This window comes from Branchiostoma floridae, chromosome 3 (assembly GCF_000003815.2).
Source record: "Branchiostoma floridae strain S238N-H82 chromosome 3, Bfl_VNyyK, whole genome shotgun sequence".
NCBI classification, from domain to species: domain Eukaryota; kingdom Metazoa; phylum Chordata; class Leptocardii; order Amphioxiformes; family Branchiostomatidae; genus Branchiostoma; species Branchiostoma floridae.
The window spans coordinates 19001065-19028954 of NC_049981.1; the positions used below are offsets into that span (position 1 = coordinate 19001065).

At 39.8% G+C, this 27890-nt stretch overlaps 1 protein-coding gene across 14 annotated transcripts in view; it reads right to left on the reverse strand.

Annotated features, from left to right (window-relative positions):
- The window catches only part of LOC118410758 (titin homolog), a 108885-nt gene that overhangs the window by 52690 nt on the left and 28305 nt on the right, over positions 1 to 27890 (reverse strand). For 12 of the 14 annotated variants that reach the window (XM_035812548.1, XM_035812547.1, XM_035812539.1 and 9 more), the window contains exons 1-13: positions 13652 to 13740; positions 12886 to 12984; positions 12054 to 12152; positions 11497 to 11694; positions 10946 to 11044; positions 10263 to 10361; positions 9749 to 9850; positions 8613 to 8708; positions 7510 to 7608; positions 6976 to 7074; positions 6479 to 6577; positions 5679 to 5774; positions 5242 to 5320 (exon numbers count right to left, since the gene is read on the reverse strand). In XM_035812548.1, coding sequence (XP_035668441.1) covers positions 5242 to 5320; positions 5679 to 5774; positions 6479 to 6577; positions 6976 to 7074; positions 7510 to 7608; positions 8613 to 8708; positions 9749 to 9850; positions 10263 to 10361; positions 10946 to 11044; positions 11497 to 11694; positions 12054 to 12152; positions 12886 to 12951 — 1231 coding nt within the window. In that variant the 5' untranslated portion in view covers positions 12952 to 12984; positions 13652 to 13740. Of the gene's footprint in view, positions 1 to 3820; positions 4012 to 5241; positions 5321 to 5678; positions 5775 to 6478; positions 6578 to 6975; positions 7075 to 7509; positions 7609 to 8612; positions 8709 to 9748; positions 9851 to 10262; positions 10362 to 10945; positions 11045 to 11496; positions 11695 to 12053; positions 12153 to 12885; positions 12985 to 13651; positions 13741 to 13951; positions 14051 to 14330; positions 14430 to 14617; positions 14717 to 15150; positions 15250 to 15619; positions 15719 to 17004; positions 17029 to 18664; positions 18851 to 22205; positions 22305 to 27890 lie in introns of those variants that run through there. The other 2 variants (XM_035812549.1, XM_035812545.1) reach the window with 2 other exon arrangements.

A 27890-nucleotide genomic window follows, 5' to 3' on the forward strand; every position in this document is an offset into this window, starting at 1 on the left:
ATTCTCTAACTGGCTCAAATTTTAAGACGACAAGTCAAAATTCTCACCAAGGCTCTACATCGTACAGCCATTATACATCCGTTTAATATGTTGATCAGGTATAGGGTGACACCCTCTATAGGTCAGAGGCAGATAGTGGCCAATAATGATGACCATTCATCCACAACCCACATCTGCATGCTCATTAACCACACAATAAATGAGCTTAATATCAAAGCAGCAGTGGACTACTCAGCAAACTTCATGTTTCTGTAACACCAGCTGTGAAGATGTTCTTCTCATTGACATGGACGAGGCATAGGCTGGAGTCAAACTCAGTCGAAAGAAATGATCACTTAATATGGGAAAGAAATTAGCCAGAATACCCCCGGCTGATGCACATTTCACACATGGATGGCAAGTTACCGGTACGTCGCGCTCCGCAGCAGAATTCCAAATTCCCCATCTTGCCGACAGCGCACGTTCGCTTCACGTGCTCTCCCCTAGGTCACCTCCTCTGCACATTTTGAAAATTCCCTGATCTCAACAGCAATGCATCAAATAGTCTACCCTGTGTACTCTCCCTCCCTTAGGCTACCCAGACACCATTCGGACAAGGGAGTAATTTCATCTCCACACAGCAACCGCTGCCCGGCCCCCTAAATTAAACTGGGGTGTGATGGAGGTAAATTCCTCTACTTAGACTGATTACATGTCAGGAGTCCTACATTAATGAAATGTGGGTGATGACTGACATTCATTGCAAAATTCATATCACTGTCAAATCGCTGCATTTTTCTCCTTTTATTTTCAATAAAGGCTAGCCAAGAATCTCTCACAACCTCATGCCAATAGAACAACTTGCTCCAAACCAATTCTGCTTTAAGCTGCAATTTATACATGTCAAGTCTAATGCACAAGGTTGTAGGGAATGGACAGCAATTAAAATGGCCAGACATTCCATACCACAGCTCCAGATCAATGTTTTGGGATTCCCCCTAACTTCAAACTACCTGCGACTTGTAGATGTTTGATGGCAATTATTTGTTCATGCTTTTTTAGAGCTGCAACTGGTCCCCATATAATTTCTGCATGTCCAAAATGTCTGCTTTTTCAAACTATAAAATTCCCTTATACCCTTTCTACGCAAAGAATTAAAGCCAAGGTATGCTTTGTTTGTCTTTGAATTTCCCCAGAAGAATACCTCTATCTAATAGTTTAAAATGTTAGGAGACAGCTTTACTTACCTACCTCTGGGCAAACCTGCCGCATGTATTCTGAATACTAAGTAGGATGCATGGGGCCCTTGCTCCTATCCTATATTGAGCTACTGCATGACACCAGCGAACAATTCACTTCCTCACAGACCCAGCTACAGATCTCAAACAGATTTTGAATAAATGTCATAAAAGCCAACAATGCACTTCGATGTCACAGACGATAAGATATTTTAGTACATATGTTTAAGATATTTGGCATTGTGATAGTGGGACGTGGAACAAACACCCAATGGTGAGCCTCTGTGGGTGTGGCATCTGTGTGCTCTGATATCCCATTCTGCGGTTGGCAATTTGCAACATTATTAGAGGACTGGACAGGACATGTCAAATTCAATACAAGTGGCACGTATCAGCAACCCTACATAGAGCCCATGTGAAAAAATTCTCTGTGGGGTTCAAAGCCAACAACCTCCTCCAGGCCTTGGTGGGTATTTTCTGGCCCCACATAGCAGGATGATATTAGGGTTTTGACAGATTTCACCTGATAGATTATATGCAATAACCTTATAAGGTGGTGCAAGAACATGCTACAATATTACATGTCATTAACACTGATGGGTGTCACTCAGACTACAATTTTATCACAGCTACTGCAATAAAATGTCGCTTCAAAGATCAAGATCAAACAATTGCAGTATTCCTATCATCCAAAATGAATAAGGTAGGTTTTACTTTTACATTAGTTTCCTAATAATATCCAAAGTATTTTCATCCATCAAAAGTATCAATCAATTGGTCACAAATATAGCACAAGCAATGCTTCACATGAAGAAACAGTATAAAAATTGTAAGGACAGATTACTCGAAATATCTTTGATTGGTGATAATCATTAAGGCTGTAAAGATTTATCTCCATTTTGACCCTACAATTTTTCCCTCTCCCCTGATCTGAATTGCATACGAATTTCCCAAGGTACAAAGTGCTAAAATGTGTGAAGGATGTCCAATACTTACAGGCCCAGGACAGGGTTGTGCGCAGGTGTTTTGGTGTGACGTGAAATCAGTCTAGAGGTACATGTAGCGGCCCTGCCTGGGCTTTCAATTATCATAATCTTGCTATGTTGTTGGGTCATCCCTCTTACTGGGCGCTTCCTGCCTACGCCTTACAGCGACATATCACATCTTATACCAAATCTTCCTACCAATCTCGCCTAATCTAAAATGACTTGGTACCTGTTACCACTTTCTTGTCATTTAGGTGGTGTGGTGGGTAACGTATTACCGACCTGGGAGAAATCAATGTCATCCATATTAAGGAAATGCTGTATCATTGGTCCTCTTCATGAATGACAATCAAGTACCGGTTGAAATGAAAAGCTAGTGAGAGGACCATACAAGCTAAGCCATCTAGAGCACTAATAAAGCTCTCAATTTTTAGACTAATTTATCCATTTTTGACAACATACTGGTACATGAGCTCAATTTCTTTGAATGTTACTGCATGTTGACTGGCAGTTTCTGGTAGTTTTCCAGCATGATTAAGTTCACAAAATGCACACTGTGCCGTAAAGAGACTGTTTGATACTAGTGGAGGTTGGGGCCTTAGAGAGGTTGTGCAAAGATATTTAGAAAGCTAATATCAGGAACAGTTGTTTGATGAAGAAATTAAAGTGTGATGTAGAAGTAGTGTGAGAGCTGGTGACATCTACTACATTAAATTCTAGGGACAACACAATCAAGGCACTGAGAGTTCAATTGATTTCCTGGTTGCCAAAGGACAAAATATGTTAAATTTTCAATGTGTTTGCAATGATCTAATAATAACATTACGTGAAAAAATGCTACACTGAATTGCAATAAAATTTTGTTGGAAAGATTGAAAAAATATACACTTTTCATCTTAAAATTAATATACTACTAGTGACTTTTTCATACGATCAAAATAAACACATTTCATGTTAAAATATACACTTTTCATTTTTCACAAAGCCTAAAATAAACCTTTTTAATATTTCCACTAACATTTCTTAATCAACATTTGTGATTAAGACAGCTTCTGCTATTGTCTATGGTGTGCCATATCTAATGAAATGTAATGCAACACCTGTCCTATTTAAATAGTCAATGCAAAACAACCTTTTTCTAACTTCTTACAAGACGTGACAACATGAGATGAGATGGGGCCCAGGTGCAAAACATGCAACAAGAATGACAGATGATCTTTCCAAAGGGTCATCAGTTTAGTGAAAATGGCAGATTTAACAACGAACATTTAAAAACACGAATGAGACGGAAATTGAAGTTGAAAGTTGAGGACAGCTCTAATCTGTGGACTTATTACATTGCTGCTCTTGAGATGTCATCTGTGGTCCAGGATACCAGGCTGGTATTCTACGACCTCCAGTTATCGTAAAGAACAAAGGTCAACAATGTGGGGCATTTGAGATCCAACTGTCCTCTCAGATTTCTTGTTGTTGACTTGATAACATTTGGTACTTCATGCATCAGGCTTGTTCATCACTTCTATGAATATGAAAAATGGAAGATCCAAGGAACACTGTTGGGGCCCAAGTACAGGGTGACTTTCCCGACTCTCTAAGAGATGTACATCATGTACTCACCTCCTTCTCAATGCTTGCCTTCAATGCTCCACACAATCCTTTCATAAGCCAATTTGCAATCTTTTCATCTAAAGCTCGAACTTCATATTTCAGTATCAGCATAGGGGTTAAATGGCTTATAAGGCAGAATACATGTTGGTCATACTAAGTCAGGGGAGGATAGCCTGGTTGAGGAAGCTAGGGTGTGGTGTGGTGTGGGGATGGCACCACAGGACTTACTGAGGACCCACGTCATCCGCACATGCTCAGACTGTCCTGGTGTTCTAACTTTAGCACCGAGGAACGAGACCTTTAGCTTGTGGTGGGGACTGTTGTTGCCAGAACGTGCCACTGGTGACTCCGCACTGTTTGTGCTTCTGAATTCCCCCTTGAACCCCCCTGGGAGTGGAATGCAACTGAAGGATATCATGTCCTGGACAGGCCAACAACTCACATACAGACAGTTACGGAGAGCAAACAAGAGGGAGGAAATTTCTGAAATATTGTTGATTTCAAACTGTGACATGTTTATGGGATTAAATGTTACACAAAATGTGTGATTCCTTGAAAATCACCAGAGAGGGATTTCCATCAATTTCAATGACCTTTGTTAGCAAGGGCAACAGTTGAATAAACAACATACAACACATACAGCAACACTATACACCTCAGTGAAAAATTCAGATAACATTACATATTTAGTCAGTTGGCATGACGCGGTCATTGATGCAGTCATTGTCCAGAGGATCGCAAGTTTCTTATCTCCCTTACATACCTTGTCCATTTACAAAAGTTGTCCTTTTCACTCAAGAAATTGGTCCCCACATAGGTACATGTAGTACGACCTGAAGAGCCTTCTGAACCTTTGAATAACAGCAATATTCTCCAGGCCTTCACGTACTTGTGATTTAGCTCCCAAGCTTGCTAGCTCCTCCCTGAAAGACTTTGTGAGGACTAAATGATAGTGTGAAACTACTTTACACCCCAGGGAGGAAGCCTGTGAGGATGATAAGAGAGGTGACCAGCAGAGCTTCCTGCAGATAAGGGTTTCCCTCATCTTACAGAAGACGTCATCAACGTACTTATTTTCTACTTCCTCTGAAAGTTAGCTGTCAGCCAAACACCAGGGAATAGGACGAGATTTCTGAGAGTGGGTGTGATGAATGTGAGCTTATGGAACACCTGCTAACTTCTGTCTCTTCATCTCTCCACTGATATTCTTAAAACGTTTTAAGATGTGACTGATCATTAAGAATGTGAAAGTATGTGATAAATATTTCCCGTAATTATCCTCAAGATGGAGAATAGGATAACTTGTCTGCAGTTTATCACAGTCAAAGCTTTGAACATGAGCACAAAGGTGTTGGAAGATTTCAAAAATTTCCCAGCTATCAATCTTATAACTGTATTGCATACTACAAAAGACTTGACTACAAACTTACCCTCTTCGTCAGAAGCATCTGACATAAAGCTCTCATTCATTGTCTCAGGGACGTTCAGCTTCTGTTTCTCTTCCACAACCTGTGGCCAATCAGAGAAGAGGGATATTCATGTAACCAGCTGATTAGGAAAGGATATTTCAACAAGCTGATCACTAGATACAAAGACCCATCATATCTTATCAACAAGCAAATTATCAACCCTATCAACTACCTTCAGATTCAAAACATAGATAAATGAAATGTAAAAACAAAATGTACTTTAGATGAAGTGTATCTATCTAGATCAAGCTTTTGGAAAGTACCAATATCATTTCAGAGCACAGTAAACTACAATTTTTTGTGGAGCCAAATACTGTAACACGCAAACATCAAAGTCAATGTATAGTTAAGGAATGTGCAATAACATATCTGGTGCAATACTATTCCATGTTACTTACATTTTCCCTTGTGACTGTTTCTGTGACAACGGTGAGGGTGTCCACCACTGAGATGTACCCCAGTCGCTTGGAGATGTCCAGAGGAGTGTTCCCATTCTGTGTGGGAGGATAGAAAATGATATCTTAGAGCTCATTGGAACATATCGAAAGAGACATTGGACTGTCAGGATCTGCTTTAATGTCTGCCATGAATGACAGGTCATACTGGAAAAATGTTATCTAACCGGTGCAAAACCGGATGCATGATGATATAATATAGTAAGTCGATCATATCAATAGAAAGTCAATCATAAAACTGGATAATTAATGCACTCAATGTAAAAATGATCATGGGTCCTACATTGTAGATGCTTTGTAACATCACACCACTGATAGGGTAAAAGAGAAGTTCTGACTCTTAGTGGAGATACAGCAAATCAAACTGCAATTTTTGTCTTAACTGCATGGTGGTGCAGTTGCACTGTGGTATGTGGATAAGTCGTTGTGATGAATCAAATCATAGTCATACATGTAGCTGTGCAAAATCCACCATCTGCCAGTTGGTTCACCTGGTTCAACAGGGTATAAGTCTACATTTGTAATATCTAGGAAGTGTAATTATAAGAAGTGTCTTATACAAATGTATTTGTTCTCATGGTAGATGATTTTTACCAAGGTGCTGCTACTTTCAATGTTTTTTAATCTGATGTACAAACTTAACACTGTTGGTGCATATCTCAGGTTTGGTGCAACAATATCAATGTAAACTTTGGTTTAAGTTTCTTTACACTAATACAGGCAGAAGTGCAACTTTGACTTACGTTGGTTGGTTCGTTGGGGTTGGCCCCATATGCCAACAACATCTGGACAATCTGGTTGTGACCCTGCTGCGCTGCTTGGTGGAGGGGCGTAAAGCCATTCTAGATAGGGAAAACACAAATCACAGAGAGTAAGTCTTACAGTTGTAGTTCTCATCTCGTTCATGCCCTACTCTAACATTTGACCATTGGGGCACCACAGTGGATCTGACAACCAATTTTTCCCACCCACTTTTTACACTTATCATCATGCCAATTCATTCTCTGCTATTTTCTGCCCATCTTTGCCTTTGCCTATCCTTCTTTCTTCAGCCCTGGACAGTTCCTTACAAGATACATGTGTAACTTTGGCTAGTTGCAATGACTGTAACACATGGCCAGGTTCACAACAACCCCTCAGATTTATCATAGATTCATCTGTTTACCTTTGAAAAAAAAAAATTAAGATAGTCTCTATGCTGCTGTGCATATCAGCAATGGAAGGAAAAATGTATGCTGACCTTGGTCTTGGTATTGACTCCAGCCCCATTTTGCAGCAGGAATTCAACCATCTTGGCGTTGCCATAGTGACAGGCAACGTGGAGGGGAGTGTAGCCAGCCTGAAGAAGAACAAGATTGAACGGCTTAGTTACCTGTGAGAGTAAACTTATAAACCTGATTAACTTTTACTATAATTTTGGATTTTACACATATACATGTTAAAGACAACCTATCAATCAACTGCATTACATTTTCATTCTTGGCAGTTTGCTGCTGTTACACTGTTTATACATAAAGCATAGACAAGTGGTGCTTTAGGCAGTTTCACATCATACATGGCTAGTCCTCTGCTAGTGTGTGTTTAAGTCCCTTACTCTTTACCAAAAGCAGAGAAAGTACGTAATATATAGTATGTACAGTACCATTTGGAAAGTCTTTGGTATGACTCTGCCAGGGAATGAACTCAAAACCTACTTCATGCAAGGCAAACATTTTACCCACCAGGTTATTCCACCTGTCTTAAAACAAGGCTGCACAACAATGACTTTATGTACCTTGGTTGGAGCATTGATCTCAGCTCCGTTCTTAACCAGGATGGAGGCCACTGGGACCTGGTCTTCTTGTGCTGCCAGGTGAAGGGGAGTCAGTCCGTTCTGAAATTATACAGGGTCATGTGTCAAAGATACATACATCTAACCAAGTACAACATTCATTGAAAAGTCTTAGGTCAGAGTTAGCAATTTTCTCTGTCATTCACATAAAAATTGGTCTTTTCTGAAAACATAGTATGTAATGTTCAAATCAAATGTCTACTACTGTGTGCTCTTTGCTAGGATAAATCAGCAACAGGTTGTGACATTATTGAAAGGACTCCCTCATTAGCGACTATGGCTAGGGCTCCTATCTATAATGTCATAATTTGTTGCTTAATTTGTCCCACCAAGAGCACGCAGTAGGTAATTGATTTCAAGATTACAAAGATGTTTTCAAAAAAAGACCAAATTTATATTTGGAACAGGACAATACGGTTTGACGCAGAAAAGTTATACAATCATTAACAACAGCTCAATATGTTAAACACAACAGGAGAAAGTTAATCTTGATGTTAAGAAAGTTGTCAAGTTGCATGCTTCTTGCAGACTGTTTGATTACTTTCTCAATTAGCAGGTACATGCATGACAGACACAGGTTACACTGTTGTGGCCACACCATTACACAGACAGATGGCATGCGTGTACACAGGTAGACACCAAGACATTCCCAATCACATTTTCTGAGACAAAATACACGCACAATAATGACAATGATTATGCACAAAAGAACAGCAAACCGATAAATCAATTAGAAATGAAGAACACGGCTTTGGAAACATATCAGTTGTCATCTGTTGCAGTATTAATTTTAAGGCTAATAGAAATTGCCATGCATGCGTGCATCACCATAATAATGTTGGATTAGTAATTTCTTTCAAATGAGCAGGTTGAGTTATTAGACTATTCAAATGAGTGACAGGTGTTTTTTTTGTCTTTTGAAGATGTTAAGTTGGAGTACCATACTTGGTCATGCATATAGCATGCTTGCTTTTTGTTTGGCAGAAGTTTTTACATTTTACAAGATGGAGGTTTGACTGCTAAACTGTGACGGTGACAGTTTGTACCTTGGCAGTAATATCAGCCTTTGCACCACGGTCTAGTAGGAGGTTGACCATTTCTGTGTGTCCTTCTTGTGAGGCTAGGTGGATGGGGGCAATGCCCTGCACAACCGCACACAGATCAAAGAAAGAGAGAGAAAGAGAAATAAAATCACGCTGAGGGCGGGGATGGGAGGGGGTTGTAAACACACAGTCTTGTTTTCAACAATACCTTGGCACAAATGCTTGTCTTAGCATTGTGGTTGAGGAGTAAGGACACCATGTCTGTGTGGCCCTCTTCTGAGGCCAGATGGAGTGGGCTGATTCCCTGTTGGGGATGGAGTAAATTACACAAACAAAAGTGTGAAGCAAGTTAGTTCAACTCTGGAGCTGGGATAAACCAGGCGAGCCTTCAACTGCTGATGACACTTGGGGTATAGAAGAGTAGGGAAAGAGAGTTGATAATAAGAAAGGTATTCAGTAACAAAATATGGTAAGTCGATCAAATCAATAGAGAGTCAATCATAAAACTCATAATGAAAAAAAATCTATAAAATGGAAGCAAAAGTATCCAAACAAAGTATTCCACAAAGGAAGTCATGAGCAAGGGATACTATGTAAACTATAAATAATGAATCACATGTACTACTGTTGTACTGGGCAAAAAAGTGGGGGTAAGAACATAGCAGTTTGAATAAGACCTTCAGTAAAACTAGCCTAACTACAAGCACATCTGTAATGTGGTATATAAGATAACTACTCTCAAATTCAAAACAATCTTCACTCTTCTTTGCTACAACAATACCCATACCCATACATGTACATGTAAATGTAACTCTCTTCATTAAATCACAACATTTACAGAGCAGAAATTTCTTAAATGCTCTATGACTAAATAACGTTACACACTGTTTTGGAAATTATGCTAAAGCAACAAGTTACAACGGAATTGTCTTAACTATCAGATGGTATCTAGGATGCACTTTCCAATGAGAATAATGAGTTTTTATGCGTAAAATGGCAACATATGTGATCACATGCTGTCAGTAACATCATTGGTTTCCTAGACTAGTTGTATACTTTTTCACTAGCATATCACCACCCAATACAGAGAAAAGACCAAACTTTTCACTGACTGCTAAGGAAGCTCCTGCATACGTTACCTGTTTGGTGGTGGCGTTTGCCTCTGCACCATACTCCAGTAGGGTTGTAGCTATTTCCATCTGGTTCTTCTTGGCAGCAATGTGAAGCGGGGTATAGCCATTCTGTACAGAACACATACAGGAGCATAAGTGGGATTCACACATCCTATAAGACAGCCAACTTTTTTAGGCATTTATGCTGCTCCCAAAGGAGCCCTAAACTCCAGAATTAAGTGTTATTTTCCAATAATTGTTATATTCCAATAGATCATCAAAGAATACTTTTTGCAGAATTCCACTTGTGGTGAATTACAGGAAGTGTGCTTTGTAAAACAGGATAAGTGGTAACAGTCCTAAGGGCAATACTGACTGGTTATACATTTTGCAATGCAGCTAGGTGTCTCTGCTAACACTATGGTCTCAAAATAAATACAAGCAGTCAATATTGCCCTGGTGACAAGCAGGCAAGAAACGGTCCTGTGTTAAGAACCTTAAGCTTGTTACCCACGGATAAAAACACAACGAAGGACCTTACCTTAGCAGTTGCGTGGGGTGATGCTCCCTGGTCCAAGAGCAGAAGCGCTACGTTCACATTGTCATAGTGGGCTGCCACATGTAGGGGGGTCAGGCCATTCTGAAACATTGGTATAAAGAGAAAAGTCAACCAAAAATATCCATAATGTCAACACTCTACACCATACAAAAAGGTCACCAATCAATGACCTTCATACAAGGCATAATACACTTCACTGCACTCTGAGCACAACATTGTGCCTCATAAAAAAAAGCTTGCACCCAAGTGTTCCAGCATAGCAGCACAGAGTACTAGATATTAAAGTTAAGGATGTAATAAATGAAGAATTCCCAGGCCTCTTTTAATTCCGATTTTTTTCCTTCTTAGATTGATCTTTAACTACCTCTGAGCTATGTCTCTTAAGTATATATTGATAAAACACATGCATGAGGCACCTGGAGAAAACCCTTCATTTTGGTCAATTTCATTTCCTGGCACATATCTGGGACTTTTCTGTCACCTTAAACCCCCAACTAAATCTGTATGACATGTTAGTTTCCCAGACATGTACATGCCTAGCATTCAAGTAGCATACTGAAAGTGTGGACAGACAGGACCAGTGACAAACAAACCTCCATTTCATAAGGTAACAATGATTGACAAATCACAATCTACAGATGAGAAGAAAATAAAGTTGACCTTACCTTGCCGGCTGCGTCAGGGGAGGCGTATCTGCGCAGCAGGAGGGACGCCACCTCCAGGGTGCCGTACTTGGCAGCCACGTGGAGGGGAGTGAACCCTTTCTGTGGGGCGAGAATGGAGGAACCGAGGAATATGAATCTCCATATTGGAAAAGACTGTATCCAATTTCATTCAATGTCAAAGAGTTCACTAACAGAATAATCAAGATTGTAACTGCTACACGATTTTAAATTTTCAACTGTTTGTATCATTTTGTTTCTGAACCCTGGAAGATGACCTTCATCTTATGTAAAGGGGTAAAGGGTATCGCAATAAACTGGTGATACACTAAACAAATCCATATTTCTCTGCAGTAAGCTTAGTGTCCACAATGTAATGTTCTTGTCGCAAATTGAATAAAGTCAAAGAAACACAGCATATTAAATGCACTCCTGCATGTTTTAACTGGCCATACCTGGGGGTGGTACACATTCTTTTTCAAAGTGAAGGATGTGTTTAACCTAGCAGATGCAGTAACTACAAGGCTAACTCCTTAAGAGCTCATGTTACAAACCTTGGTGGTCATGGACAGCGAGGCGCCGTGCTCCAGCAGTACTGAAGCCACGTCCTCGTGACCCTCCTTGGCGGCAATGTGCAACGCAGTGTACAGGTCCTTGGTGGTTGCATCAGGCGAGGCGCCGTGCTGAAGCAGCAGGATGACATTCTCGACGTTGCCGAGTCTGGCTGCGATGTGCAGAGGAGTCTGGTCCTCCTGGGGGCAATGGAGGCATGTACAACGTTAAACACACATCTTCAGTGCAATGTCAAGTGAAAGTTTCCTGTTGACTCATATTAAATGTATAGCATGTATAATCCCTTCAGCTTAACACGCCAGCTTTTCAGGCATGGTGTGCGGCAGCAGCACACCTGACCTTTGCACATTGATCTTTGAGCATTGCTTAAACTGCCTATCTAATTAAGATACTCCTACAGGCAACAAGTTCCACTCTACGAAAGTTCTAGAGAAAACACCTCAACATTTTGCTGTAGATTCTCATGTTTCTTTTCAACTCACATACTTGTAAATACATGTGTATATAATCTACAGAGACAGACACAACCCTGCCTTACCCGTGCCCTTGCGTCTACTTGGGCTCCGTTCCTCAGCAAGATGCGGATGATCTCGGTCTGGTTGGCACGTGCTGCCAAGTGCAGAGGGGTCTCCCCGCGCTGGAAACAACAAGCAGTCAAAAATACATACATACATGTCTCATACATAAATGACAACTTTTGACATCATTGAAGATTCAAATGGTACAAATGGATCAAGCAAAACATATCTTATGGCACAGCAAATGAAAAGTGTCAATGTTCTGTACAAAGATGAATACTTTAAATCTATTTGTTACACTTTAAGTGCATATACATTATATGTAACATCCAAATAATTTTGACATCTAATACATTCACTGACAAAACAGTAACAGGGCCAGAGCTCTAACTACTGACATCCAGAAAGCTTTGCTCTTTTTTAGGGACACTACAACAAGGTTCAGCACCAAGGACAGATGCAGTTTTCCATCTTGTAAATGGTTGATGCCTTTCTGAACAGTCTTTGCCATATCAGAGTGCTTCTTAACTTTTGGGGAGACAAAAAGAAAAAATGTAGGTATAGCAACATCACGTTTTCTAGATATATGACAGTACTTTGATGAATGACATAAATTATGGAAAGTAAGAAAGTGTATCTGTTAGGATTCGAGCACGAGTCAAAAAGTCTAAACCCCAAATCAACTATGCAATGAAACACCACAGATTAGAGTTTGCCAGTACAGCTCCAATGACGGAGCATGCCAACTTTTATCAAAATGGAGATGACGGTCTACAGGACAGTAATTACCATAACAGACAAGCTTACAACAAGCTGCTACTCCTGTAGTAAAGAGTTAAGTAAGATACTGACCACGTTGGTGGCGTCGGGAGAGGCTCCATTCTGCAGCAGAAGGAGGACGATGTTCATGTGTCCCATGAAGGCAGCAACATGGATGGGGGTCAGACCAGACTGGGGACAAAACAACATCCGTCAACACAGCCTCCACACCTTCATAATAGCATTACAGAGGTTACAGTCTTTGAAACATAGATCAACTTGATATACAAATGGTCCCCCAGCAAAAAAGCTGGTTACCTAGGTATGTAGAAAGACTTATAAAGAATATTGCAGGGTACATACTCTCAATTTTGAATAAACACCAAAAAACCCCAAAAAATTCATCAGTGACAGCCAAATACAGTTCAGTACCAAGGACAGGAGGAACTTTCATCTGGTAGACACCCACACATCCAACATACATTTCTCTTTGAACACAATTCAGCACCAGGAACAGAGTCACAAAGCGCACAATGAAAGAATCTTTCCTCACAGGAAACATATCAATTGAAAGCATTACAGATTATATCCCTTATTTCCAATAGTAGGCAAGGAAAAAAATCTAACAACTGGATAAATTCCTCATTACTGTTTGAACATAAAAAAAGAGCTATCTACCAGTTTTTATGTAGTGCTCTAACAAGTCAAAATTTAATCATTTCAAGGTCTCATGAAGACTGACCCAAATGCCAAATAACAAGACAATCCATTTAGGCCTTCTCGATTCAGTTCACAGACTCACAAACACATAATACCCAAAACAAAATCTTTTGATGAAGGTACATGTAATAACTCTTACCTCAGTGACAGCATGGATGGAGGCGCCATGTTTGAGCAGCAGTTCAACCACTTTGATCCTGTTCTTCTTACATGCAATGTGTAGGGGGGTGATACATAAAAAGACATCTTATTGATCTGCTTTTGTTACAAAGAGCTCACATCAAAGGAAAGAGTTCTGCCAAGACAATTCCTTCTTGAACATGATGACTTTATTTAGATATATTGGTGTTACATCATCTTTCAATATATCATATAGCTAAGATTACACACCATGGTACTACACCATTACAGAAGGCTGCAGACATCTTGTTATCCTTACCAGAGCCCGTGCATCGGGGTTTGCCTTCCTGTCCAGGAGCAGCTTAGCCACCCGGACATGTCCGCAGTGGGCAGCCACATGGAGAGCAGTCAGGTAGTCCTGTATGCCATGAGACAAAGACAACACAAGGTTCAGTAGGGTAACAGTTAGCTCTGGACAAATGTGATAAGTCTGCCACATTGCACTACTAGCTAAACATCATGCCTCTGGAGAGGACACCACCTTATATGTTTACCATGACTTGTAACAAGAGTTTATATGTAGCTATGTATAAAGCGTTTTGTAAAAAAAATCAATGCAATTCAGTGGTACATTGAACCATATTACTTCTATGCGCTTATCTAACAATAGAATTGAACTGAAGGCTGTTTGTACTGACCACAGTGACTTCATCCACGGGTGCCTTGTGGTACAGGAGAATACGAGCACTGTCCACATGGTCTCCTTGGGCAGCCATGTGCAGGGGAGCCAGGCCGTTCTGGGGAAAACACACAAACATCAGGGATGAAACTAAGAATAAGACGAGCAGATTATTCAAGACACAATCACAGTCAAACCTATTGATATGACCACCTCTAATCAAAAAGATTTGAACTCCCACCCCATTTTGAGTTGACAACCCTAACAACTAGACCATCTTGTTTGAAGTAAGAGGAAGTGACATACCTTAGTCTTGGCGAGGATGGGGGCTCCTCTCTCCAACAGCAGGTCAACGACCTGATCATGGCCGCTACGGGCAGCACAGTGTAGGGGCGTTAGGCCATCCTGGGAGGAAACACCAAACACCAGTCATGTCATACATGGGCTGTGATAAAGTTTGATGCTGGGACCCATCAGTATTTTATAAAATTTCTACTTGTATCACAAGAATGGTTCATGTGCTGTGTATTCTGTATCACATTCTGTTCTCACCTACCCAACACAGAGAAAAGGCATAATCTTGCCACTGCCACCAGATAACGCATTTCAACCTTACACATATATTGTTACCAGTCTACCCTTTAATCTAGTGTTCACATATCTTTCTGATTTTTCAAAACTATAAAAAAACATCTTCAAGATACTCCAGCTTGGTACTAACTTTTCTGTCCTGAAAACAAAGTTCAAGCAATACTTTCCATTTTTGGGCATTCACAAGACACATGCAACTTTAGGAACCCTACTAGTTTTCTTTTTATCCTCAAGGAGACACCACTTACCCTTGTCTTACTGTCGATAGCCCCTCCTCTGTCCATCAGAAGGGTGACCATGTTGACACGGCCCCATTTTGCTGCCACATGCAGTGGTGTGATGCCATTCTGTATGGGGGAAAACAATCCAAACATTTGAACAGGTTTGACTCAGTAGCCTTTAAATTCTTCATTTCCAGTATATAGTTTGATAACAAGAAATATTAACTTGATTATCAATATAAATATTCTATCAATTAAGTTGAAGTTGAACATTTATATTGATGATACATTCTAATTAGCTATACTATTACACAAACTGTCATTAAGTAGAAACACACAGTAAATAATTTGAACAGTGCTTTTACCCAATATCACTGTTTTATGTTTGAATTTATACATGTTATGAGGACAGTGCTTCTCATAGCACTGTTTTTTTTGTTCAATCCTCAGTAGATATATGTGAATAAAATGGGAAAATATGAGCAGTTTAACTCACTCTGGCTGCAAAGTTGACGTTTGCTCCTCTGTTGAGCAGGAGAGTGCCGACATTGGTGTGACCGTAGTGTGCAGCGATGTGGAGGGGCGTGAAGCCACTCTGCGTTCAACACACAACCAATCGTTACATGGGCACAAGTCTTCAGTTTCTCATTGAGTTCAAAACACATACTTGGAAACGCGACATTAAATGTTAAATGATATAATGTACATGTATGTATGGAGTAGATGACAAAAAATGATGTTCCATTTGCTTCATAATAGCAATTTTATTCCTCTTTTACAATACGAAAAGACAGAAAGGACAGTTATGTGTATCACATGTACAGGAAACATCATGTTATCTTATTGCATCATACCAAGAAGGTATACCAATGAAGACATGTTGATTGGTTAGAGCAACAAAATGAATATACGGGTGTAATAAAATCATCCAACAAACATACAAATGTTTCAAGTTGTCAAAGAAAGAAGAAAACCTCAACAAATGGGAGGTAGATTTAGAGTACTGGTCAGCTTCAAACAACTTAGGGTCCAGTAATAAAAATATCCAATGAAAGACTAATCAATTAGTAAAAAGAAAGAGACAGCGGTACAAGAGACACTAACATTTGTGATGACACAGAGGGTTATGTATGATGATGTTTCACACTCACAGCAATTGCCAAAGTTCATATTAGTTACACACTAAACACATGCACAGGGCTAACAGTACCAACAAAGTTGGGCACATCATTGCCATTCCAAGAGACTCTGAAGAGTTGCCTAACTCTACAGTCCTACACATATAGTTAACCAATTTGTCCTAGAATGTAAAGTGGCACTGGGAAAATGGACAGCCAACCTGAATACTGCCACAAAGGGAGAGATGGATGAAGCTTTATGGCTGTAGATGCAAATTCAATGCATATATAGGTCAGTGTGAGCTATGGCTTCATGAAAATCAACTTCAGAATCTTTTAATGTTCGAGACACGGGAAAATCTCCATGACCTGTCTTGTCCAGTGATGAAAATTTGTTTGTTGAAGCTGTTGCAATGGACAAAAATTTCACTCCATCCATTCAAAAATCTGAACATCATGATATGACATTGATGAAAATTTATGTATTTTCTTAAGCATAAAATGACAGATTTTACAACAACAAAAATGAACAGCATATGCTCCCAAACAATGTGTGAGACCAAAACATTTAAACTGGAGACAGCCCTATTATGCCATCTGGCATAATTATATTGGCAAGTTAAAAGACAAAAGCTTGACATGATATCAAATCATATAACTGCTTTCTTTGTAAAGCCATCTCTTGGAATGACAAGGATGTCAGGGTTTAAAGACAAGTAGACACAAAGCACGAACACCAACGACACAGGAACGTGTTATTCACCTCAGTTGCAGCATTGACAGCCCACTTTGCATGGGGAGAGAACACATCAACATACATCACTACACACTACTTTGTACAGCCATGCACAACCAATGCTCTTCTCAGATCACACATACACTTTCAAGGAGAACCCTGAATCTTTTGCTTGATTTTCAAAGTTAAGTAGCAAAGCCTTGGCCAAAGCAGAAAGTATCCAGATCATAATTGGAAGAACTGGTATCATTTCTCTATGGTAGCAATTGCAAGCAGCAAAGTAAGAAAAAGGGCCAAGAAATACAGTGTACAGCTAGTTTCCTTTACCATATTAGAAAGGTGTTTTGAGTTAGAAGAGCAGTGGTTTGTGAAGAAAGTGCATACAAAAGCAGCAATGGCAAGACCAATTGTTAGCTACTGAGCATGAACAAGCTAGTAGCTGAGAGAGATAGTTGAGCTACACACTGTATTTGCATTTGTCTCTACAGGTCAGGCAAATTGCATGCATGCATATCTGTGCACTAACTTCATGTGTTGTACCAAATTTAGCACTGTCTTAAGGGTGTAATTAGTCCAATGGTACATATTGAAAGACATGCTTTGTAAGTTCAATTTAAGTTTCACTAAAACCACTCCCATGCACCTACTAGTAGAGTATGACTTAGTTCATGTATGAAATAGGCTGTGAAGTTAGAAGACTGGCAGTTACATGTAATCCTACTTAGGTAATTTTAAAAAGTACCATATGACGTCCATGCTCCAAGGAATTCAATTGGTCTTGCCCACCAGACCATTTGCAAAATCACATCTTCTGCAGGCTTAGGAATATTTTTGGGATGGAGCCAGGCCTTGTAGAGCCATTCTCTCATGGCATCAGGGAAAGGTTTTATCTGGAATTTGTACTTCCACTTCACGTTCTCTGCTGTGGGTCCTTAATGAAAGTTTCTGTATATTTTTAACCCAGAAGGAGTGACGGGAATACTAAAGAGGGAAATCCTGAATTGAACCAGCTCAACATGTCACCTTGACTGAACTTCACTCTCCAGCTGATTTGTCACACTTAATCCAACCTCAAGGTCATCAGCATATACATTTTCTGATCAAATTGAAAGATAATATCATATCAATTTGTGTGTAGACTTTCGACTTACAATGATAATATACAAACTACAGTTGAAAGTGATATATCAATTTTCTCCACTGTAATTTATCATTCTATCTTGGAGTGAACTCACGAAGGTTAAATAGGAAATGAACTTGAAGTTACACAGCTGAAGAATCAATTATCTACTTCAGCATGTTGTGATTGGATGCAGAAAAACTTGTCAGGAATGACTTGGAACGGAAAATTGGATTTTTCTTGGGCAGCCTAAACATCAATGGCTGAAAAGGTCATGGCTAAAAAGTTCCCACACAGAGCAAAACTTATTAACTTCAAAGTTGAGGCAGCTCTAATATCCTGTGTTTCTTATTTAATAATCTAATCAAATTCACTGACTTTAGGACAAGAAAAAGTGACAGGAGCTTACACTGAAAGGATTGGAGTTTGTATATTGTCTAAAGGGATTTGCATCTTGGAGCATGGACATGATTTTGCAAATGAGCTTTCTTGAACAGCAAACAAGCAAGCAGAAATAAGGACTTTAAAAAAAAGAGGTTTTTAGAAGCTGTTACAAGAAAAGCTCACCTTGGAAGTGACATCTGCGTTGTGGTCATTTTGGAGCAGAAGTGCTGCAGCTTTGACGTCATCTTTCCTCGCAGCGATGTGCAAGGCGGGGAGTCGGACACGTCCCTTTGTGTCATTCTCCAGAAGTACGGCCACCACCTTGTCGTGACCTTGTTGGAGGGCTACAGCCAGGGGTGTGAATCCATCCTGCAAGAAAAGATCAAGAAAACTTCAATAAACACTGGCTACTGAACAAGAGTCTTAGTCAAATAGATCAGGCATCAGTCTGGGCAAGGATTAGCTGTCCCTACCAAACCATAGTCCAAGATGAAGAAGATGAAATGAAGGAAGATGATTGCCAGTATTAGTGAGTTTTGAGCACAGACTTTCCTTATCCACAAACTTGATTTGTTTCCACTTATTTTGCAGGATTTGGGATATTATCAATATTATATTTATAAGAGTTTGTTTTACTTAATGATATTGAGCTGTTTAACGAAAAAAGTGTCCAGTTCAAACTTCTGTTGAAGTAAAGGCATATCAGCACCATGGCAAGGTCAATAGGTCAGATCTGCTAAGTGTACTGTTGAAGGTACATCAAGCACATTTGGGTCAGTGTCTCCAGGACCTGTCCCTTCCCAGAGCACACAGACACATGGACTACAAGCTGGAGACAACCCTGGTCATGGTTCAGTTTTTGCTTCTTAAAAAAAAACAGTACTTGAGCCAACCAACCGGGTACCGTTAGTTACTAGATCTTTGTGTGTTCAGTACTTGCTGCAGTAAAAGGGATGATGTCATTCAGAACCAGACCACCAAGAGTTTTCCATCAGGTCAGAACCTGTTCTAAAAGTTGTCAAAAGGTCACAACATGGGGGAGGCCTCCAGCCATTGCTGGGCACTTCTTGTTTCCATCAAATGAACTTCATGACCTCAGTGATTTCATGCAAGCAAACTTTAGTGACAGAGCACTGGCAGATCGCTCTACCTATGAATTATTCAAACAGAAACATATGGTGTGAATTTTATGATCCACTGCTATTACTAGTATTAGACTTCTAAGGTTACAATATTTCCTCCTGTGTCAAAAGGAATTTGGAGTCATCATTGGGTTATAAGGTTAGATCAGGCTCTATATGATGTGGGGAGAAATATGTGGGAGACACCAAAATGGGATATTTGGGTCACTCCTGGCTTCTCTCTGTCACAGAACATACTTGTCTTACACCTACATGTACATGCATGGAGTCATTCAGTGCTGTATCACATCCTGCTGTGCTTACAGGTCAAATTGTAGTTATATCGTCTTCGAGCTGGCAATGAATAAACCATTCTCTATATGTCTTTTTTACTTTCACGTACAATTGTAAGTACGAATATGTTCTCTCTACAATTTCTTACATTGCAAATTTCTATACAGCAGATCAATTCTAACACTCATAGCACCATTTAATGCCCAGCAGTTACAGTATAATGTAATTACTGCCCAGTTTTCCAGACATTCTGACATCATTCTGTAGAAAGCATTCTGAATGTGGCGCTTGTCACCGCAGCCAGACAAGCCTGCCATATTTGGTGTTACTATAGGACAAGGGAGCAGCTGCAAAAATCAGCCCTAAGCGCTAATGCCAAACTTCTAGGTGTCCATTTACAATATCTGGTGATGGCAGAAATGTCATCTACCCACACCACTGTGCAATGTGTTTGGCAGAATTTTAGAAGCTGGCAAAACGATCACTATAAATTTTGTGCTTTAGCATTTTTGAAAAAATTCTACTTTGTAAGAATAAGAAATTCTGTGGTGACTTTTGGCATGGAATTTGTCTCCAGCAATTTGATATTGCTAGCTCAGCATTTATGCAGCCATACAACAATCCCTTTGATATACTGGACAACCATTTAACCCCTGGCTCTGGAATGATTTTTGATTATCACATTGTTAATTAAGATGCAGATAATTTGATTGGCTGATAAAGTCAGTTTACCTCGTAAACATGGCTCAGCAACAGCAATGTGCACATTTTGTATTGTATTTTGTGTTTGTTAGTTAACTAGAATCAACATAGCACAAATTCAGGAAATAAAGATAAAAGGTACTGCCAAGTAAGAGAGCTCTAGAGACCAATCTGGTTTATACAAAGAAGATTTCCCCTGTCAAGTTTACTAAAATACCAATGTAGGACAAGAACTATTTGGGGGAACTTGGTCACGTATTGGTGGCTTCTGAGGTCGTTAACCTTTTCTGACATGAATCTATTAGTCAGGCATTGGTGAACCATGATGACCTTTGCAACCAATAGGTCAACTTTCAGGCCATTAAGTAAAGGTAACCTTGATGCGTTCTATGTGCTGAAGTAGCCTCTGCATGCTGGACATGTTGCAACAAGGCCTTGAAGTCTGAAATGACTCCAAAATTAATAATTGTCTTAAACTTTTCTTCAGCAAACCCTGGCTGGACACACTGAGAGTTTAAAATATCTTTTTCCATACATTAGAGTATTTGTACTTCTTTGACCTTTATAGATGCAGCCATTTAATAACCTGGTATCCAGCTGTATTATAGCTCCCAAGTCTCTTTTGTCCTCTCTGCTATGCTGCAAAAGTATTCGGAGAGGACAGAGGAGACTCTGGAACTACATGTATAATAAAGCTGGATGCCACGAAGATAATATTTTCTGTTTGTCCGTGTTTGTGTGTCTATGACTCTATGGGCTTGTGTGTTTGTTAGTAGCATCACTCCAGAAGCTGTGGATGAATCCAATTGGTAGGTTGGTAGGAATTGGGACAACAAAGGTCAAGTACGATTATAGGCCCCCTGGTGGTTTTCTAGGGTATTGCCATATAATTTTTAGTTTAGATATCTTTTGTTATGAACATGCTATTCTGATTTTTGGGTGGTAGAGTTAGGTATATGTACATGTATTTCATCATGGTAAGGATAAAATGAAAATTGTCTACAATGAAAATAGAAATGTTCTAAAATCCTCCGCTGATGAATCATACAGAAATGTACATTTCATTCCCAGAGAGACTTTTGTGATATTAAAAGCAAACATGCCCTTGGCTGTGACCCAATTTGGCAAACTAGTTGAAGCCCATTTCAACAATGGCACTACATGCTTTAATCCATTATTCATAGGGGCTTGTAAATGGCTAGTAGTACTGCTGAAATAATTGTCAGCAGCTATACTAAAATTTATGTCAGAGCATTCGAGCAGCACAGAAGTGTTCAATCTTTTATTTGAACACAGTCATGGTGATAGGTTTTAAGCATAAGACATTAAAATATGTCATTGCACCAGTGACTGTTGGGTTGATGACCATACAATAAAATTTGATGTCTTCTTAAACATTCCTAATGAAAAACAATAGCACCTATCATGGGATCAAGTACACATGAACATCTATATTCATTTATAACAGAATAATGGTCATGCATATCTTTTTGAACACTATCATTTCCACATCGTGAGTTGGCTTCACCTTTTTCTGCCATTTGGAAAACTCTTATTAGGGGTACATCCATTCATCCTCATAACCAAAACAAGTTGCGAGAACCTACCTCTGTGGCTGTGCTCTGATTGGCTCCATGATCGAGCAGGTACTGGACAACTTCATCGTGGTTCTCCTGTGCAGCCATGTACAGTGGCGTGAATCCGTTCTGTGGGGAGAGAAAATGCTCACATTATACAACTTGGTAGGGAGAATGTTTTACCCACTAAGCTTCAAACACCAGGCCACATACATGTACATATATCTTTGAAGCTCAGAATATATGAATGTATCAAGCACGCTTGAGTACCTGTTTCCAAGTAGAAATGTACTGATCAGTATATGGCCACAACACGTCTCTTACACATACGTAAAAGTTATGTTGTCTCTATGGACACCAGGTTAAATATAAACATTTAGATTACTGCTGCAAGTCTTCTGTTTCCTGATTTCAAAACAACCCTGCTGGTTTACCCCATGGACTCGTTTAAGTGGCTTTAAACCACATAGCCTAATTCGTAACTATATATTACAACAATTTTCATGGATACTTACTGGTCTAGAAGAAGAAGAGGTACAAATGTTTAGTCTGAAGGCTGAAAGCTAAACTTTGCGAATGATGAGAGAGCTGGCTACAACCTCCTCCACTCCGCTCCCAGATGCCAGAATGGCTGGCTAACTCATCCAAATAGTTTTGGCCATGACAAAATGTACCGCACGAAAACAGCCCTCACTGTCAATCATGCATTTGTGGGTGGAGCATGTTCTTTGCCTCATACAAGAAATACCATTCTGCTAAGCTAACTTGAATTGAGGCTGCATCATAAATGACATATCACCTTTATCATATAACAATTACTAATATTGTTGCACATTTTGCATTCTGTTGCTCTGTTGCAGGACAAATCATTGGGGAGGGGGCATACATATATGATAGTACTATGTTGTAGCACAATGAAAAAAAGAAAATGTCTTGACATTGGAACAAGAGTGCTTTAGAATTGACCCATGTGACTATATACAATTTTAACTATTGAATTTGAAAAACAACTTGAGAAGCAAGAATGACTTCCAAGCTGCTTTTTTTCATGACTAGTTCAAGTCACATTCGCTATGTGGGCGGATCATTCCAAACTAGTTGCATCACAAGTGACGATGTGGGAGGGGCCAGTAAATACGTGTTCATCTGGACATTTCCATTCATCTTATCACTTGGATATTTTAGATGAATATAGATGGATACACCACCCTGGTCCTGCCAGTAAATTGGGATAAATTGGTTAGCCACTATACAAAAATTCAGTGCAGTTATCATGCACTTTATTTGACATGCTGATTCAAGCACCATGCTGGGTAGAGTGTGCTGATCATGACTTCTCCTTTCTGTGGGTCATGCATTGAAACTGTTTGTAATATAATATTACAGCTGAGACTGCAGTTGCATTTCAAATGTCATTTTCTTCCATTGACTGAATGTTTAAAATTTCATACTCGTGTAGTCCCTTGATCAATCAAACAAAATATTGATGCTATCATAAGAACATGGGCAAATGTAGGGTATCAAAAATATTTCCCCACTATGACACCAGCCCTTACGTGCCCAGGTCCTCATGATGAGACATGTAAGAAAAAATCCTGTGCATTGCAGGGAGTGTACATCTATGTACCAAATCAACACATACACAGATGTGCAAGCATAAAAAACAACCACATAAACATCACTTCATACCTGTGTTTTCCATCATGCTTCATGCATATAGGCCCTCTGACCATTCACGATCATGCCATCCATTTACATATTAGTAAACACCTTCAACAAGTTCTTCATGTCTAGCTCAACTTTCTTGTTGTCCAACACAGCTGTCAATCAAAGCCAGATGACCAGGTGGAAAGTTGAAGTTGGGAACCTAAGCCATGTTAGAACTTACTGACCTATGCTGAGACAAGGAAAATAGTGGAAAGGTGTGCTGTTGCATCACTTAGAGCACCACTGACGAACTGGCTAAAAGCCGACATTTTTGTGTGCTGAATAACTTACCATCGAAAGAGAAGACGTGTTCAAGTAATGTCATTTCTAATCTATTGACACATCTTGATGGTTTGTTATATATGTGTGAGAACTAAATACAAATGTATGTAAGAGGAACCTTACAAAACTGACATGCTATCACCTACCTTTGACTCTGCTTGCAAATGGATTACTTTTCCCGAGGATTTTGCCGCATGTACACTATGTATATGCACTAACTGTAACTGAGAGTGGACGTGGGTGTAGCTGTACTTGCAGTGTGTGGGTGTAGAGCTGAAGGGGTCCTTTTGCAACAAAGTGTCAGATTCTGTCTGAATCATCCGAACTTCCTGAGTAATCGTTCTCTTTTTCCTCAACCTCCAGCAATCATTGACCCATTATAGAGAAACACAACCATATGATAAAAAAGCATTTTGCTCTTATTTGTGGGTATGTGGTCCACTGAACTTGAAAATAGTTTTCTCATTATTTATAGGCATAAGTCATACATAGAAAACTGAAGATTTGTAGCCACAGGTGGGACTCATAGTACAGTGCACATAACACATGCATGTCACACTCTATTCCCTTCATCCTCAATGTAGGCCTGTGCCTTGGCTGCTGCCAGTAAAAACAAAGTTCTCCACTACAAAGACCTTGTGTGTGCGGCTTTGCTACTGGGCGATCTGTGGGGAATGCCTGACAATGACCCCCCTGGCCTACAGATAACCAGCACTCATGGGTACAATACAGACAGTAGTCTATGTAGCTGTTCCTGTTGTATGTCACAGCCAAGTCCAAGTGCACAAGCCATTCAACACGCCTGATCATGTGACCAAAACCCCTGGACATATAAGGCACAGATTTCTGTGACTGGCCATCAATCAAATTCTTCAGAGCTTCAGTCCTGTCTGGGGATGAAGCAATTGGGAAAATAGAATCTGACAGCTGCTTATACTAAAAACTCTGAACTATTTGAGAAATGCAAGAAGAGTAAAATATATGCCTTTTTGATGCCCAACTGAACCAGCCAAAGTGCAAAGCAGATGTTTGTGAAGTAATCTGAGGTTCAGCCAGACCAAGATGAGTTTTGATCAAAGCTCCCTCCATCCTGGATGCTGACCCTTTGCAACAGGGAGGCCAACCTCCCTTCTAATTTTCTATAACATTTGTCAGAATCATCATATTATAGAAATAATCAGAATACTCTGTTTCACATCTCAAAACTCACATGATCACTCTGTCTTCTCTATCATATTTTCTATACAGAGTTTCAGCGCACTCCTATAACCTCACCAGCTTTCTTCTCTCACAAAAATAAATGCTAACCCAGTACATAGCTTCATCCAAAACTCTACACCTATAATCCCCAACAGTTGCAGAGAATTCTGTTCTGGCAGAGGTTGAACACACATGTTCCACAACTTCCCTCCCTGTGGAGCCAAGCCAAGACAAACAAGGAAGGCAGTGATCAAAGCAGACAGGCATGGGCCTCTCTAGAAGATAAACACTATGGGAGAAATTGTACCATTTCCAAGGAATTTCAGCTTGGAAGGTTTACATCCTGCCATACCTCTAAGGCTGGATCTTGACAAGTTGAAATACAAATCCTGGTGACTAGGTTCAGCCCTGTCATGTAGGATAGGCTACTGTTCACTGTGAATCTTTCCTGTAAAATTTGACAATGATCTGTCTAAATTCTTTACTGCTAACATCGTAACTTCAATACCATATCTCAGTTTGTTGAGCATATGGAAATTGTCCTGTACAATCTGGGTTAGTCATCTGGTGTGATGGCTGTGGTATGTGTTGTTTTGGTGAAGCTCAGCTCAGCCTGACAAGAGGGAGGTAAACCCTGAAACCACATTCCCTGCATCTTCATCACACCCACTCACTGTGATCACCAACCTCTGTTTGTTTACATTTGGATAGCGGCAACAATTCAAGATTTAGAGAACACAGCTAACTGCTATTCAATGAGTCTACAAAGTAATCTAACAGGCCCTCAAATCTTTTGAAAAGATTTATCACAATAATGTTCTTGATGTTGTTTTACTAATAAGTGTTTTTGCTGATATGTTTTAACCATTGCAGGCAGATACTCCAGTTTAGGGGCAACCTTATCTTTTTTACAAGTTTGACTCCAGAAAAAAGGCATTACGTTTCAAAGGCCAAACTCTGACCATACCATTATCTAGCCTTTTCCGCAACCCAACACCATTTTGGCATGGGCTGCTTCTGGACATACAGATCACCCACAGGTAGATGCAAGTCTTTCAGCTGTAATTGGTCTCCTAGGAAATGGAAGACAGTACACATTGCCAGGTATGTGACTGCATATGGTACAAATTAAGTACTGGTGCAAGCTTGACCTTGTCCTTCCCACAGTCTACTCTGAAGAATTTGTAATAGTTTCTCAGAACAATTGTGTATGTTACTACAATACATTTCACAAATAATGCAAAGAAGACACAGCACAGCTTACGATGTGGTCTAAAAAGATGTTATTTCTTGTAGTTCATGACTTGTTCAGGTTTTGAAAAGTGCCTTTGCTTATCTACTTTCCAGCAGCCAGCTTTATCTGTAAAGATGATACTCCTCCCCAGGAAGGCTACATCAGTTTGTAACTCCCCATGTGTTAATAAAAGATAACATCTTGAAGGCTTTTAGGGACATAAGACCATAAATCACTTCTCAACTGTCCTAAAACAGAGACCATACAGCTTATCTCCTGGCACCTTGCACAATGGCAGTCATCATTGTTCTATTATGCTCCAATTTGATACTGCATTTTAATTATGCTCAGGCTCAGTGGGTAACCATTGTCTACAAACTTGCTAAATGTAAAATGGTCAACCCAATATAAATCCTGGTTTCCTGTTTATAGTATTGGTAACAGATCTTTATTTGCAAGATGAGCAAGCAGATACCTGGATAGAATAGTTTTAATAATAAGGGGGCTTTTCGATTTTACTAAGAAAATGTTTAAAAGTGTTTCTTTTGTTTGCAGGGGGTCTGGAAGATGAAAGCTAGGGGACAGTTGACTTGTGACCTTATTCACATGCCCTTCCCACTTCCATGTTAATATGTTGCAACTCTTTCAAACAGTCATCTGGGCATCAAAGCTCTGCCCCAGCTGAGAAAACTTTAAAAATCTGCACCTCAGCACAACTCTAGTCATAGCATTCCCAACCTTGACCACGGCAGTCTTCAAACACACCTTCAAAGCCAACAAATGGAGACAGATATTGGACCAGTCCCATATAACAAATCTGAAACATATGGAAACCCACTGGTAGCCAACCACACAGGCAGTATTTTCCTTCAGATTTATCCTTCATCATCTGATAGGAAAGGGTGTTGCCTTTCCTCTTTGCCAAGAAAGGCAGACATGGTCACATGGATATTCCTGTTTTGTCTTATCAACCAGATAGCTCTGCACAGCACAACGATATTGGTGGTCCATAAAAATTATGGGTGGGGCAGTACACATACAGCAGATGCATTACAGAACACACCAATGTGTATTTATGTGCTGTGGCATGATGACATCATCTCCTCTGGGGTTTTGCAGTGTGATATCATCATCATTTCAGGCAATTGTTCAGCTGACTACCAGCAGTCCTCCATGGGTTAATTTTATCTCAGATTCTAATGGTGATATAAAACATGCCTACCAGCTTGAAAACAACTCTGTATTAAAAGTTATATGTATTTCTGCTCTTCAGTGTAAGTAGCTTTGCAGAT